General features: G+C 41.2%; 1 protein-coding gene across 1 annotated transcript in view; it reads left to right on the top strand.

Annotated features, from left to right (window-relative positions):
- ANKRD29 (ankyrin repeat domain 29) overlaps window positions 1–15,246 on the top strand; it is a 47,987-nt gene that overhangs the window by 9,118 nt on the left and 23,623 nt on the right. Inside the window, exons 2-4 of the mRNA XM_049770123.1 lie at window positions 3,402–3,512; window positions 7,308–7,406; window positions 13,830–13,928. Coding sequence (XP_049626080.1) covers window positions 3,402–3,512; window positions 7,308–7,406; window positions 13,830–13,928 — 309 coding nt within the window. The remainder of the gene's footprint in view (window positions 1–3,401; window positions 3,513–7,307; window positions 7,407–13,829; window positions 13,929–15,246) is intronic.

Genomic DNA, 15,246 nt, shown 5'->3' on the forward strand with positions numbered 1-15,246 from the left:
CAAATAACCTGCTGAGGTCTGAGAATAGGATAATAAGTATTAGTTCTTGGACTCAGCCCTCTCAGTTTACACCAATCTCCTCATGCCTCCACTACCCAGTAAATCAAACTCTTGAAAAAAAATATTAAATCTTTACTTGTTCTCAGAAAAGTCCTTTTCTGGATCCTTATGGGAAGCCCGAATGTCTAACATGAGCAAGAGAGGAACTCCTGAGGCCATTTAATGGCTCTAGCAGCTCCTGTCTGAAAGCTTGTTGTGTCAATAGAAGAATATGTACTCTGCAAGTGGGTTTTGAAAGGTCTTGGGGTTAAAGCAAAACAACAAAATTACTGAAAATGAAAGATAATTTATTACACACAAGTTTTCCTCTTCCAGGAAAAACCAATAGAGCTATTCCATGGTTCCTATTAGACTCACTCTAATTTTATCCTTATATATTTATTTTTAGCCTTGTGCAATCTCTTTATTCAAAGGGCATTGTTTTGTGATTTATTGTGCATGTCAAACCTGACTGCCTTACCACTACTTTATCCAGTTATTAACAACAGAAACCGTAGGCCTAGCCTGGTAGTAAAGTCCCAGCCAAGCAGAAATCGAAATTGCCTTGTGGCCCTGAGGTGTGAAACTCCAGATACAACTGTTCCTTCATAGAGAGCAGTTGCACACTGGCATTTGAGGGGATTTTTTTTTCCTCGTCTATCTGAGCCAAAAGCTATTTAAAATATGCTTGTAATCTACTTCTCCTCAACCTCTTCGCCATCTTCTCCTCCTGGAATGCACTAGAACACTAAGACATCATTGACATAGGGAGTCCTGAAATGAAATTGTCTCAGTTTCATCAGCAAATGCAGCTACCTCTGTACTTTTATTCAGATAACTCCATGGAGAAGCAAAAGTGGTCAGCATTTTCAGTTTTGTTTGGCAGGCATCAACTTATATCTTAATTTCTTATCCATGTATTTATAAAACATACTGATAATACAACAGGCCTTTCGAGTAAGCTAGGTGTTTGGGGTGGAGTTTAAGCCCTTCTCAAAAAATTGTTTTTATTTAACAGTTGAATTCTTAGGAATTTTCTGAAGCCAGCAAAAAAATTTTATTAGGGAAAAAAAGCCTCTCTCCTCTTCTCACTTCTCTTCCCCTCTTTTCTCTCCCCTCTTCTCCCTTTTTCTCCTCTCCCCTCCTCTCCTCTTCTCCTCCCTCTGTCCTCTTTCTTCTCCCTCTCCCTTCCTCCTCCCCTCCCTCTCCACATCTCTCTCTATCTCTTTCTCTTTCTCTTTCTCTCTCTCTCTCTCTCTCTCTCTCTCTCTCTCTCTCTCTCTCTCTCTCTCTCTCTCTCTCCACCTGCCCTGGGCTCTGGCTCTGCATTCTTATAGGAGAAGAAGAAAAAAAATTTTATTAGGGCCAAATGCTTTGAACTTAATATTGCTATTGATTTTATGCTGTAAATGGTAAATAGAGGGAAGAAAAAATTGGCATATATATATATATATGTATATATATATATATATGCTGGGTATTACCAACTAACTCATGTTTGTTGCTCAACCTTAAGTTTCAAGGCAGGTAATACAATCTCCATCTAAGCAAATGGTAACTAAGAGGAGTCTAAGATAATACAGGGTTCAGATGCTTAAAAGATTTGCATGCATTCCCTGACACCAAATGGTACCCTAAGCATCACCAGAGTGGCCCAGAAAATTTCTGGCACTTCAGGGTTTACATACTCAGCATCACATCATTGAGCCCTGTTGCAAGTCAGCCCCTGAAGAGGTTGACTGATGGAGGGATGGAGGATGAGGTCTTTCCCCTCCAGCTCGGAGCACGCGTCTGCCACCCTGTTCAGCCGGTGGTTCTGAGGTGAAGTGGCGGATAAACAGCTTGCAGACAGTCAGGCTTGTGGAAATATTAGCTTTATTCAGTGGACAAGACTGAAGTCCAAAGCCTCAGCATCAGTTCCAGCCAAAAAGCCCCTCGCCTTCCACAGACCTTTGTTTTTATCCCCCAGAATCAGGTACCACCCAATGGTGGGATCAGATACCACCCAATGGTGGAAGCAAAATCAGGTACCACCATAGGGTGGGGGCAGAATGCCAGGTCACACCCTAGGGTAGGGCACAATCACCGATCAGGGTAGGGTCAGTAACATAATAATCTCATAAAATGTTTACATACACAACAGGGCCCTTGCAGTGAGCTTAATGCAACAATCACCTTTAGAGAATTGCTGCTTGGGGGTGCCCCCTCAATAAGAGTAAACAGAGACTCATGGTCTAGGACAGAGCTGAAACTGATTTCAAAGTTTGCCTCCCCTATCTCCATTCCACTCCTATCATAGGCTCTCCAAATTCAAATTTATTTATTTTAGGTGACACACATAGTATAGGAAGTAAAACACTTCCCTTGCATGCAGCTGACCCAAGTTCAATTCCCGACACTACATACAATTCTTTGACCATTGCCAGGAGTGACCCCTAATCACAGAGCCAGGTGTGAACCCTGTACACTGCTGAGTGTGACTCATACCCATCCTTCAAAATCTCTAATTGATTTCTCTTAGAACAAAAAGTTGGACTGAAATCAACTTTGCCCCTCTCAATTTGGAGACTTCCTCCAGCACTACTTTTTCCACAGTCAGGTGAGGGGGTTGTGGGGGAATACCACATTAACTTAAAGCATTAAAATAGCTCTGCAGGGGAGTGATGATGGCTAGTAGTAGATTTTCAGCAGAGTTTTGGCCTTGCCTGTAGGAGGTCCTGGATTCTATATCTGGCACCACCAAAAAAATCATCTCAGCAGTAAGAGATCAATATGGAGTTACATAGCAGCTTTCTCTCCCCCACTCCCCACCACCTCAATGATTCCTTATTGGAACCTCAGAAGCCCAGAAAATTGGGTGGCGGGAAAGGGAAGTTTTCTTTCCCAGTCTACTGGACTGGGGTAGAAAGTATTGAAGGTGTCAGATTCATGGGGGAACCTCCTTGAAGAGATCAAGAAAAAGCACTCCCTACTTAGGAGGGAAAAAAGATTGGGAATGGTTCCGAGAGGAAATAGCATTTCAGCAGCGCCTTGGCCTTGAAGGCTACGGAGAAAACTCATTTCAAGCAAAAAGGAAATGGTGAACAAAGACCCAGGCAGGCCAGTGGAACATTGGTAGGAAGTCATGTATGAATAGCACCGTGTTAGCAGCACCCTGGCTTCGCGAACAGTGCTGAGCTCGGCTCTGTCAGAACAGAAAGCACAGCCACACCAAAATTCTCATTCCTGTTTACCTCCCCACACCACTTTGCAGGTACAGCAATACCTTGGAGGTCTCCCTTTCCTGTGATTCCATAAACCTACATAGGTATGTGGGATGAACCCAGGCCCATTATAAGATACTGTTCCTTTTGCTTCTGCAGAAGGAAACGCCGCTTGCCAATGCCGCCTTCTGGGCAGCCCGGAGAGGAAACCTGGCGCTGCTCAGGCTGTTGCTGAACAGTGGCCGTGTGGACGTGGACTGCAGGGACAGTGTATGGCCCGATCTGCCCTGGTATATGCATGCCAAGAGCACGCCATGCCCCGCCCCCACAACCTTGGCCTGAGAATTCCTTCCTGAATGCACTTTTCCTTGACGCTGCATTTTGGCTTTTACATGTGTTGGCTTGCTTCATTTAAACAAAAACAAAAACTCCCAGCTCTTAAGGCAAACTTCAAAATATCTTGGCATTGGGATGGATCCAGCAAGAGGGCAGAGCAATCTGGAACCCTTTGCTCCCTTCCCCTCTGCTACCAAACCCCACTGATAGAGAGACCCTTAGTTCTCTCCTCCCCAATCCTACCTAGTACTTCATCACTTCATCGTTCCTCTGCAGCCAGGGCCCAGCTTCATCTGTATTCTCTTTATCAGCTTTCTTCTGTGCTCCTGGTCTGAGTGAATAATATGTCCCCAACAGGACCCACACCCTACAGTGATATAGAGTGTTAGGCAATTGGCAACTTGGAACTTCCTTGGATGATGGTGGAAGCAGAGCCTCACTGGTCTACGCTTGAATAGGAGTGCCAGTTTTCAAGGTGACCTTTCCTTTAACCCATGAGTCACCGTTTCTGCCCTGTTATCTTAAGTCATCCCCTTTTAAGTTTCTTTGACCTCCTGACTTCCACCTTCGCAAGGTCAACTCACACTCTATACCCTGTAGTACTTCTCTCTGTGAGTCTTTCAGCATTCCTTCCCCACCAGAAATCATCTAGCCTACACCCCTCCAAGCCTTGCAGAATTCGCATCTTCCTCTCTCTGTTTGACACATGATAAATAACTACTTGTTTTAAAATTTTCTCCAGAGATCAGGAAAAAAGCTCAAAACACCAGAATGAACTTTTTCCATATGGGAATGATTCCCACAGGTTCAATCCCCAGCATCACATGTTCCCTAAGCTCTGCTGGGAGCAATATAAAATCATGAAGTTTCAGGAGTAGCCCCTGAATGGTAGAATGAACCCCTTTAAGTACCCCTAGTTTTTGTTTTAAGAACAAAAACTTTATTTCCTTTAGGCCATGAAGATAGCTTGAGTAGTAGAGACATACACCTACCATGTTCATTGCCCTCAGCCCAACAGGCATGAAACCTTCATGCCCTCTCTATTCCATCCCTAGTACCACTGAGTCTGAACACTGAACCTTAGCCCTAGACCTAAGACAAAGCATTGCCAGGAACTACTCCCAGCCCCCTGGACATTGGATTTGGGCCTTATACAATAGTTTTTGGCTTCTATGATCAGGGTATTTGCTATTGTTTCTAAATCATGTTTATATATCAGTCCTCTTGATGAAAACAAAAAGTTATTTACATAACCTTTCTGAAGAAGATTCTGAAAGAAACAAGAGTGCATTGCATGCATCTTGTTGGTTTTAAAAAGACCTAAAAGACTTTGTGGTAAGCATAAGTTTTAGGGAGATGTCTGGGGATAACCAATGCCTCTGTTGTCCTTGCAATTTCCCTGGCTGGGTTTCTGCCTCATTCATGTGCCATCTGAACATAGAGCCTACATCCAGAAGAGTCACTTCTAATGGTGAATGACTTAAGGCTTCTGATCCTGTGAGAGCTGATGGAGGTGTCAAGGAAGATTTTCCTGAGAACTGCTTCAGTTCCGAAGCCAACTTCACATGTGACCAGCTTCAAGCTTTTCTAACAAAAATGTGGAAAAGAACAAATGCATATTCTCTCTACCACTGGCGATAGAGCAAAGCTTTGATTCACTCATATTTCTTCTCTCTCTCCTTAGTCTGATACTGTCTTTTTCCCATGTTGTGAAGCTTTTTTGCTTGCTCCTCTCTCTAACTCATATTTGTCATAGGTGTAAAATAGCAAGATTTCTTTAGCCTCTTTAGAAGCATTAATGTGTGCATTTCACTGTTTGGTTTGCTGTGGTCTACATTATATACATAATCATAATCCTCTGTTCCAAGTCAGCTAGTTCTAAAAATTATGTTTTAACATCAGGCAATAGAATGAAGTAAGCTTAATCTTTAGAGACTTAGAACTAGCAAATTAATAGGTTTTGAATGTAAAGGAACTATTGTTGCATAAGTCAACAGAAACCACTTCTTTATGCTCTTGTTTTCTTTATTCCCAACCTCTTTTTTATTTCACATGATCATTTTATGAAAAATGACTCTAAAATGAAAGCATAGCCATAAAGTATTTAAAATAAAAATAGAGGCAATAAAGAATCATTTCTGTTATGGAAGTTATAATTTTAGAAATTATAAAATGTATAATCTTTGTATATTTTACCAAAATAATTTATTTTGTTGATTTTTTTTACTTGAAAACAGATGAGCCATTTGGCTGAGTGGCAAAGTGCATGCCTTGAATGCATAGAACCATGGTTTGATCCCTGGGACTGCAAAAACAAAAACAAAAGAGCCAAAGGAGCCTAACTTATGTTCTTTTTCAAATATCTATACTAAATGTTCTGAAGTCAATGTGGCCTTGTGCAAAAATAAATTAATAATTTGCATCTAGGCCAGTGTGGTAATGATTTTTGAAAAGTTTCACCTTTTCTGTATGTTATATACATTCATAACTTGTTCATGTTGACTTTAAATAAAGAATTTTTCCATTTTCAATCTAAATGAAAATTGCTCACATTCCAGAGGAAGTAATTCTAAACTCAAAGCCATTCCTGGAAATTAAGAAGCAAGTTGACTAATGAACTTATTATAACCAGCTACGTAAGGACCTTATATTAAAATACCAAGTAAAGTCACATGAAGTGGAAGAGCTAAGGGCACTGCTATAAGGACTAGCTTTCTTAACTCTACTTGCACCTTTTATATAGAGCAAAAAAGACTTTCTCCAAGCATGCATTCACAGATAACATCTGAGGGTAGGTGCAGGGCCAGAAAATTAAAATAAAAACAAGTATGATGTTAACATTTATTAAAATTTCATGATTTCCCTTGTTACAGCCTTTGAAAAGTCAGATATACTATTCTAGACCCGATCATACTATCAGTGACCCTCAACTTTACTGTCTTCCTGAAGAATCCCACAGCTGTCCCCACAAATCACTTCCCACTCTTTTAAGAGAACCTTCCTCCTATCAGAACGATCTTTCTCCTTTGTCATCTAGACACTTCAAAGACAGGTTGCTGAATATGCAGGTTTAGGAAGTTAGCATTACAATTCAATCCTCTGCAAACACTGTACCATTTCTGTGAGGAGAGACCACTTCTGTGGCTATGCCTCAAATCCTATGTGACCTGGCAGATGATGATCACTTCATCCAGCTTTCTCCTAAAGATGAGATTAGAGAGTCCTCATGCTTGTAGGCAGTTCACCCCAGTTACACTGTTAGCAGATGACAGAGACAGACTGGAACCCCTGGCCCTTACTCCTGTAGACTCGAATTTATTCAAGGTGCCCTTAATCTTTACCTGGCTTGAAGACAGATGCTCAAACTCAGAAAAACAGCAGGGACCACTTGGCCTTTTATTTATTTTTTTTTATTATAAATAGTATTTTGGCTTAGGAATCATTTACTTTGAATCACAAGATGATGACACCCCCACAACAGCCCTAAGATGCAGTCATCCTGGTTTACTGGTTTACTTGGATTACATGTTTGAAGGCCAGTTTTTAATAATTCTATTGGCAGCATTTTGTTATTTTGCTTTTTCCTGTCTAGTCTGCATTATATGATTACTAATGAGGCACTTTAGTTACTGCTGGAAACTTGGCTATGTCATGAGCAGAGATAAAAAGCTCAGGCTGTTCTCTAGGGCCCCTGTTTGTCTGACTGTCCATCTGTGTCTCTTCCACCAGAATGGTACCACACTCCTCATGGTCGCCTCCTACGCAGGGCACTTTGGCTGTGTGAGGGAACTCGTGCTACAGGGTGCAGACATCAATCTCCAGAGGGAGGTAGGTCAGTTTGATGTTGAATCAGAATGAATGGGATATCAGGAGCACTCCAGTTTTCATGAGAGTTGGTAAGAAAGATGAGTGTCAAAAACCTAGACATTGAGCTCCTATATGACAGAGTAATACCACTTCTAGGAATATAGCCTAGGAGCCCAAAAACACAGTGCAAGAAAAGCCCTCTACATAGCTTATGTTCGTTGCAGCACTATTCATAATAGCCAGAATCTGGAAACAATCCAAGTGCCAGAGAACAGATCAGTGGATAAAGAAACTGTAGTAGATCTATACAATAGGATATTACACAGCTGTTAGGAAAAATAAAGTCATGAAATTTGCTTATATGTGGACTGATATTGAGAGTATTATGAGCAAAATGAGTCAGAGGGAGAGGGATAGAAACAGAATAATCAGACTTATTTGTGGGATATAAAATAACATAGAATGGTATTAATATTCAAAGACAATACAGAGGACCAGTAGGACTAGTCTATTTGCTACAAATAAAGAGGGAGTCAGTTAGGGCAGAGAAGGGACCACTACTTCAATGATAGTTGAAAATGATCACTCTCGACAAGAACTGGGTTCTGAAAGGAGATAAAGTGATATGCATGGTATCCTTTCAGAAACATTGTAAAGCAAAGTGTCTTAAAGGAAAAGAAGAAATAGAGAATAAAAATATCGGCCACAGGGCGGGCAGGGAAGAAGGAAGAGAGTGTAGGAGGAAAACTGGGAACATTGGTAGCAGGAATGTGTACTGGAGAAGGGTATTCTACAGTGTATGACTGAAACTCAATCATGAACAATTCAGTACTATCTGGTGTAGCTGTATCTGTAACTGGTGATTCAATTAAAGAATTTATTTACAAATGCTTAAAGGTAAGAAAGAAAGACAAAACAAAAGATAAGTGATCCTTTTCCTCTACTAACTTTTCCTCTACATAACTTTAAAGCCCTGTTGCTTTATTTTATTGCATATTTTGACTTAATTGTGTCCTAGGATCAGAACATTGGTTGCATTACAGTTGAATAAATCTGATCTGAGGTATGCAATTTTCTCTGTAACTTTATTATTAATAATAATAATAATTAATCAATTAACTTAGGGCTTGGTGTACCTTATTCCATAGTGCTTAGGGCTTACTCCTGACTCTACTCAGGAATCACTCCTGGCAGTGATCAGGGGGATCATCTGTGGTGCTGGAGCTTGAAGTGAGATCTGCCACATGCAAAGCAAGTGTCTTAACCTCTATACTGTCTCCTGGTGCCAGCCCTCAAATTATAAACTCATTCCTTAAACCAGGGGTCTCAAACTCAATTTACCTGCAGGCCGCAGGAGGCAAAGTTGGGTGATCCTTAAGTACAAAGTCAGTAGTAAGCCTTGAACATTGGGGGGTGTGACCCAAACAACTAAAACAAAACAAAACAAAAAAAGATTCCTCTAGGGCAGGGCCACAAAATGTTGTACAGAGGGCCGTTTGTGGCCCGTGGGCTGCGAGTTTGAGACCCCTGCCTTAAACACTTTACACATTTTTTTTTTGTTTTTTTTTGTTTTTTTTTGGTTTTTGGTTTTTGGGCCACACCCGTTTGACTTCAGGGGTTACTCCTGGCTATGTGCTCAGAAATCGCCCCTGGCTTGGGGGGACCATATGGGACGCCGGGGGATCGAACCACGGTCCTTCCTTGGCTAGCGCTTGTAAGGCAGACACCTTACCTCCAGCGCCACCTACCCGGCCCCGACACATTTTGTCTCACACTTAATTTTGTTCTTCCCTCTTCCCTTGGCCTGAGGCTATACGTTTTACAGGATTTTCGTGGAGATCAGAGTTTCAGAAGCCTGAAGTCAGGTCACCCACTTGCTCTGTATGTGTGTGGCTCACATGTTAGGCTGTCTGGACCATGTTCTAAAAGTCTTCTCTGACCATGTTCATCTAAGTGATTTTCTTAAGAGTAATATGTGGGCCTGGAGAGATAGCACAGTGGTGTTTGCCTTGCAAGCAGCCGATCCAGGACCAAAGGTGGTTGGTTCGAATCCCGGTGTCCCATATGGTCCCCCGTGCCTGCCAGGAGCTATTTCTGAGCAGACAGCCAGGAGTAACCCCTGAGCAACGCCGGGTATGGCCCAAAAAAACAAAAAAACAAAAATAAAGAGTCATATGTGAACTCAGGGCAGAAATGAATCTGATCCACACTTCACTTAATTGAGGACAATCTTAGCAGTCCACTGACCAGAGACTCCAAGGAGAGGAAGAGTGGGAGACAGAGACCTTTTGACACACTCAAGGTCAGATGAGGAAGGTTTTTCTATTTCTAAGCCTATCCAGGGAGTGGTAAATTAACCTGTATGGAGTCACATCCTCAGCTCATTCTGGACTGACTCACTTCCCAATCCAGCCCAAAGATGGTCATGCTGGGGCCGGGCGGTGGCGCTGGAGCTAAGGTGCCTGCCTTGCCTGCGCACGGACCGCGGTTCGATCCCCCGGCGTCCCATATGGTCCCCCAAGAAGCCAGGAGCAACTTCTGAGCGCATAGCCAGGAGTAACCCCTGAGCGTCACAGGGTGTGGCCCAAAAACCAAAAAAAAAAAAAAAAAAAAAAAAAAAAGATGGTCATGCTGGGGCAAGCTCTGAGATTAGGGCTCTTGGTTTACTGAAATCTTTTTCTGTTCCTTTCTCATCTTCTTTCTCCCTCACTCTCTTTCCCTCTTCCGTTCTCCTCTCCTTCTCTCTCTTTTCCCTCTCTCCCCTCTTTCTCTCCTCTCTTTTTGCCTCTCCCTCTCCCCTTCTCTCCCTCCCTCTCACTTCTCTCCCTTTCTCTCTATCCTACTCTCTGGCTTCCTCTTGCCCCTCCTTTCATCTTTTCCCCCCTCTTTTCCTCCTTCTCTTTCTCCCTCTCTCCCCCATCTCCCTCTCTTTGCCCCTTTCTCCCCCTCTCTTCCTATCTTTCCCCCTTTCTCTCTCCCTCTCCCTTTTTTCCCCCTCAATTTCCCCTAACTCCTCAGGGACTACTCCCACCTTTGTGTTCAGGGTTTGTCTCATGGGTTACCCACTTGCAGTGCTGGAGATCAAACTTGGACCTCACACCTACACAATATAAACCCACCCACAAATATATCTCTCCATCCCATTATTGGATTTCTCCTAAATAAAGATAGACCTTGTCATGGTGGTTTCAGAAAGAGTTGTTGATCTACCAGGCTTCCCCCAAGCGATATACCCCACTTTCCAGGCTAGCCCTCCTATCCCTGAGTGGAGCAAATGAAGCCTCATCAGGCAGGAGCTGGCCCCTGAGTTGCATGGAGTATCTCAAAGGCCCTCCCATTGCATTGCCCCTTCAGGATTTCACCTGGGCTGTGGACCATGGGGGAGTGACTTTGCACTGATAAAATCTGGAGTCTGGCTCTCTGTCACTTGAATTAGCAAACCTGATCTATTAAGAGAAGCATTGCAGAGACTATAACAAATCCAATATGTTTTCTCTTAGATCCTTCCATTTTGGATAACCTCAGATGGTTGTTTTTTATTTTCAGCACAGCAGGAAATTTTCTTCTGGGAGTAAAGTGGGCTCATTTAGAATTACAGTTCAAAATTCTCCAATCTTCACATTTTGCCCTAATCTTTTTTCTCAATGTTTGTTTAATCTACTACTTAAAGAAAAGACCTTTTTTCTAATAAAAACAATATTATCATTTACTCAAAGAAATGATCCTGAAAAGTAAAATCAACAGGCACAAATATCTCTTCGGTGCAACAGAGAATAATAGCTGGAAAAAAAAACATTTGTTTGATTTCCATCCAGTTCATGTTTTTTTATTGTTCTTTATCCATTTGAGTCCAAATTGCTCAACTAATATTCTTGGAGATGAAAGTTATTATGCATCAAATATTAGGACCCTTGAAAACTTGCCAAAGCACACCCAGTTTACAATAGTGTGGTTCAACTGAGTTTTTGGTGGGCCCTCATTTCCTGAGGTGATAGAGCTACTAAGTCAAAGAGAGACCCCAGACTCGACTCATCTCTTTTGGAAGTTGAGGGTGCTTTGCATGCTCCTATCACAGAAAAGCATTTTTTTTCTTTCTTTTTTTTTTTCTTTTTTTTGGTTTTTGGGTCACACCCGGCAGTGCTCAGGGGTTACTCCTGGCTCCATGCTCAGAAATTGCTCCTGGCAGGCTCGGGGGACCATATGGGACACCGGGATTCGAACCAATGACCTTCTGCATGAAAGGCAAACCTCTTATCTTCATGCTATCTCTCTGGCCCCAAAAGCTTTTTTTTTTCTATATGAGAATACAAATCTTCCTTAAGATCTGTATGAGAACCAACTTACCAACCATCATAGCTTAGCTTAGCCTACCTTATTCCTTTTTTAAAAATAATATTTTATTTAAACACCTTGATTACAAACATGATTGTGGTTGGGTTTCAGTCATGTAAAGAACACCCTCCCCCCCATCACCAGTGCAACATTCCCATCACCAATGTCCCAAATCTCACTCCTCCCCACCAGACCCCCGCCTGTACTCTAGACAGGCTTTCTATTTCCCTCATACATTCTCATTGTTAGGATAGTTCTCAATGTAGTTATTTCTCTAACTAAACTCATCACTCTTTGTCTGAGCTTCCTGAAGTGAGCTGTAACTTCCAGCCCTCCTCTCTTTTGTCTCTGAAAATTATTGCAAGAATGTCTTTCACTTTTCTTAAAACCCATAGATGAGTGAGACCATTCTGCATCTTTCTCTCTCTCTTTCTCTCTCTTTCTCTCTCTCTCTTATTTCACTCAGCACAATAGATTCCATGTACATCCATGTATAGGAAAATTTTATGACTTCATCTCTCCTGATGGCTGCATAATATTCTATTGTGTATATGTACCACAGTTCTTTAGCCATTCATCTGTTGAAGGGCATCTTGGTTGTTTCCAGAGCCTTGCTATGGTAAATAGTGCTGCAATTAATATAGGTGTAAGGAAGGAATTTTTGTATTGTATTTTTGTGTTCCAAGGGTATATTCCTAGGAGTGGTATAGCTGGATCATATGGAAGCTCAATTTCCAGTTTTTAGAGGAATCTCCATATCACTTTCCATAAGGGTTGTACTAGACAGCATTCCCACTAGCAGCGGATAAGAGTTCCTTTCTGTCCACATCCCCGCCAACACTGCTTGTTCTCATTCTTTGTGATGTGTGCCAATCTCTGTGGTGTGAGATGGTACCTCATAGTTGTTTTGATTTGCATCTCCCTGATAATTAGTGATGTGGAGTATTTTTATGTGCCTTTTGACCATTTATACTTCTTTGTCAAAGTGTCTGTCCATTTTTTCTCCCCATGATTATTTTTCAAATAATCGGGTTTCTATTTTCAGTAAAGAATTTGAGTCATTGGGAGCTGTGGCATTCACACAGAGATTACAGTTGACCCTGGTTTGACCCACATGCCCCCCCAAGTGTCTCTGAATATAGCAGGGGGCTGCTGAGCATCCTGGGGTGTGGGCCTGGTGGCCCCAATCACAAAGGCCTGAGAAGTATTTTCTGGGTCCTCATATGCTGGTCCAGGAACCATTGGTGTTGCCTGCAGGACTTCTGAGTACTGCTTGGGCGCATCCCATTCCCCCTAAAAGAGATTGAGCCTTTCAAAAGGAATTCCAGAGTTACAAGCAACTGGGTTTCTGAGGAACACTACACTTGTACAAAAAATAATCTAAAGCCTTACTTACTCCTAAGTGTGTTTAGAATACTTAATATATATTAGCATACAATTGGACAAAACCACAAATACATAGCCTATTTTATTCTTTGGGTTTTTGGGGGTGATATAATTTGGGCCACACAGCGGTTTTTAGGGGCTACCTGGCTCTGTGCTCAGGGGTGACCCCTGTGGGGCTCAGATATATATGGTGCTGAGCATTTGAACCAGGGTTGACCACATGCAGAGCACTAATACTCCCTTTAAAATTCTGGAGTTACTTACATATTTTGTTGTATAAAGTTATATTCATGGTTTATGGAAGTTAGGGTGTTAGAATTCATAATCCATCCCATGATAACAAGATTGAATTTTTGCATTAACTGTTTAATTTCTTTTTTGTTTTATTTTGTTTTGCTTTATGTTTTGTTTTTTGGCCATACCCAGTGATACTCAAGGTTACTCCTGGCTATGCACTCAGAAATCACTCCTGGCTTGAGGGACCTTATGGGATGTTGGGGATCAAACCACAGTTCGTCCTAGGCTAGCGTAGATGCCTTATGCCCTGTGCCACCACTCTGGCCCAATTGTTTCATTTCTAACACAATATAATCAGTTCAGATGTCAGTTGTTATCCTGGGCTAATGGCTTAAGTGAAAGAAAACTAAATTGCTTTGTTTTGTATTTGCAAATGTCAAGTGTAATATTACTAATGTATTTTAAAACCAGCCTCCTTTTTTCTCCCAGTCAGGGACAACAGCGCTGTTTTTTGCTGCCCAGCAAGGCCACAATGATGTCGTACGATTTCTCTTTGAATTTGGAGCATCTACTGAGTTTAGAACAAAAGTAAGGCAACTTTCTTGACTTCATACCTTGTTGAAAAATTTCAGGAGTCATGAGAATCCATTTATCTTCCTATGTAATATGCATTCATACTTATGTGTGTATAAGATATCAGAACTTCAAAGGTGAGTTTTATGAGACTGCTTGTCCTACCTGATTCAGAAGTTATCCTAGGGATTCCATTCAGAACAAGGCCCTTTGTTGCTGGGATTGTAGCTCAGCAGGAGAGCACTTGCCTTGCACGTATTAGGGCCCGAGTTTTATCCTGGCATTACAAAACATGATACTTTTACTCTATGCTCACACTTGGGAATTTTATGGGTAATAATAACTCAGATTCTTTCTTACTCTAGTAGTTTTCTACTCTGAGACATTACATTTTGTTCTTGGGAGGAATAGAGTAGCCGCTGCTTTTTAACTTTCCTCATTTTCATGTGATTTTTTTCTTCTGCTTTAAGCTTAATGCTAGTAGGGTGATAGGAATATAGGAAGTATTAAACTAATCCAGATGAACTGAAGAGTTTCGAAGAGAGTTGATTTAGCAGATATTTACTTTCTGAGCTCTCCTCACTGAAAAATATAATATATTATATATATATATATATATATAATCATGGGTTTTCCTTTTATGATTTTTATGCTGGAAATTAAACCCAGAATATTTTACCTATTTTTTTTTTTTACTTTACATATGCAAAGCATGAAATCTACCTACAGCCCAACCTATGATTCTTCCTTAAAGGAAATTCTAATTCTTCATTATGGCTAAGAAAACTGGAACTTAAAACAGAACGATTTTATTTTCACAATATGATTTTACATGACAGTGTGTGGTAATAGCAGAAATTGAATGGCCATAACGCTTTCTTTTTGGAGAAAAGAAAACCCTTCAATGTTTAGGGGCTACTCCTGGCTCTGCACTAAATAATTATTCCTGGCAGTGCTTGGGGAACCATATGGGACAAAGAGGTTAAACTTGGGTCAGGTGCATGCGATGCAAGCACACTGCTCTCTATACTATTGCTCCAAACCATGCCATCGCACTTTTTAGATGTCTACTTATTCCTGGCATAATAAAAAATTCCTGAAAATTTGCATCAGTTGGAAATTTTTTGCTTTTCTTAATTCATTTAGGTGATTTTTTGATAGCAAGGGAATTTCCATGTTTTTTTGTTTTTCAGTTTAAATAGTAGTAAGTAAATCTGAATTTCAGATAGGATTTTTATCTTTTCTGAAATCTGCCATTGGGCAGTATATATGTCCCTAACATGATAAATATAATTTGCAGTAATCCAAAACATATGTGTACACATACTACTCT

The sequence above is a fragment of the Suncus etruscus genome, chromosome 3, assembly GCF_024139225.1.
Source record: "Suncus etruscus isolate mSunEtr1 chromosome 3, mSunEtr1.pri.cur, whole genome shotgun sequence".
In the NCBI taxonomy this organism is placed as follows: domain Eukaryota; kingdom Metazoa; phylum Chordata; class Mammalia; order Eulipotyphla; family Soricidae; genus Suncus; species Suncus etruscus.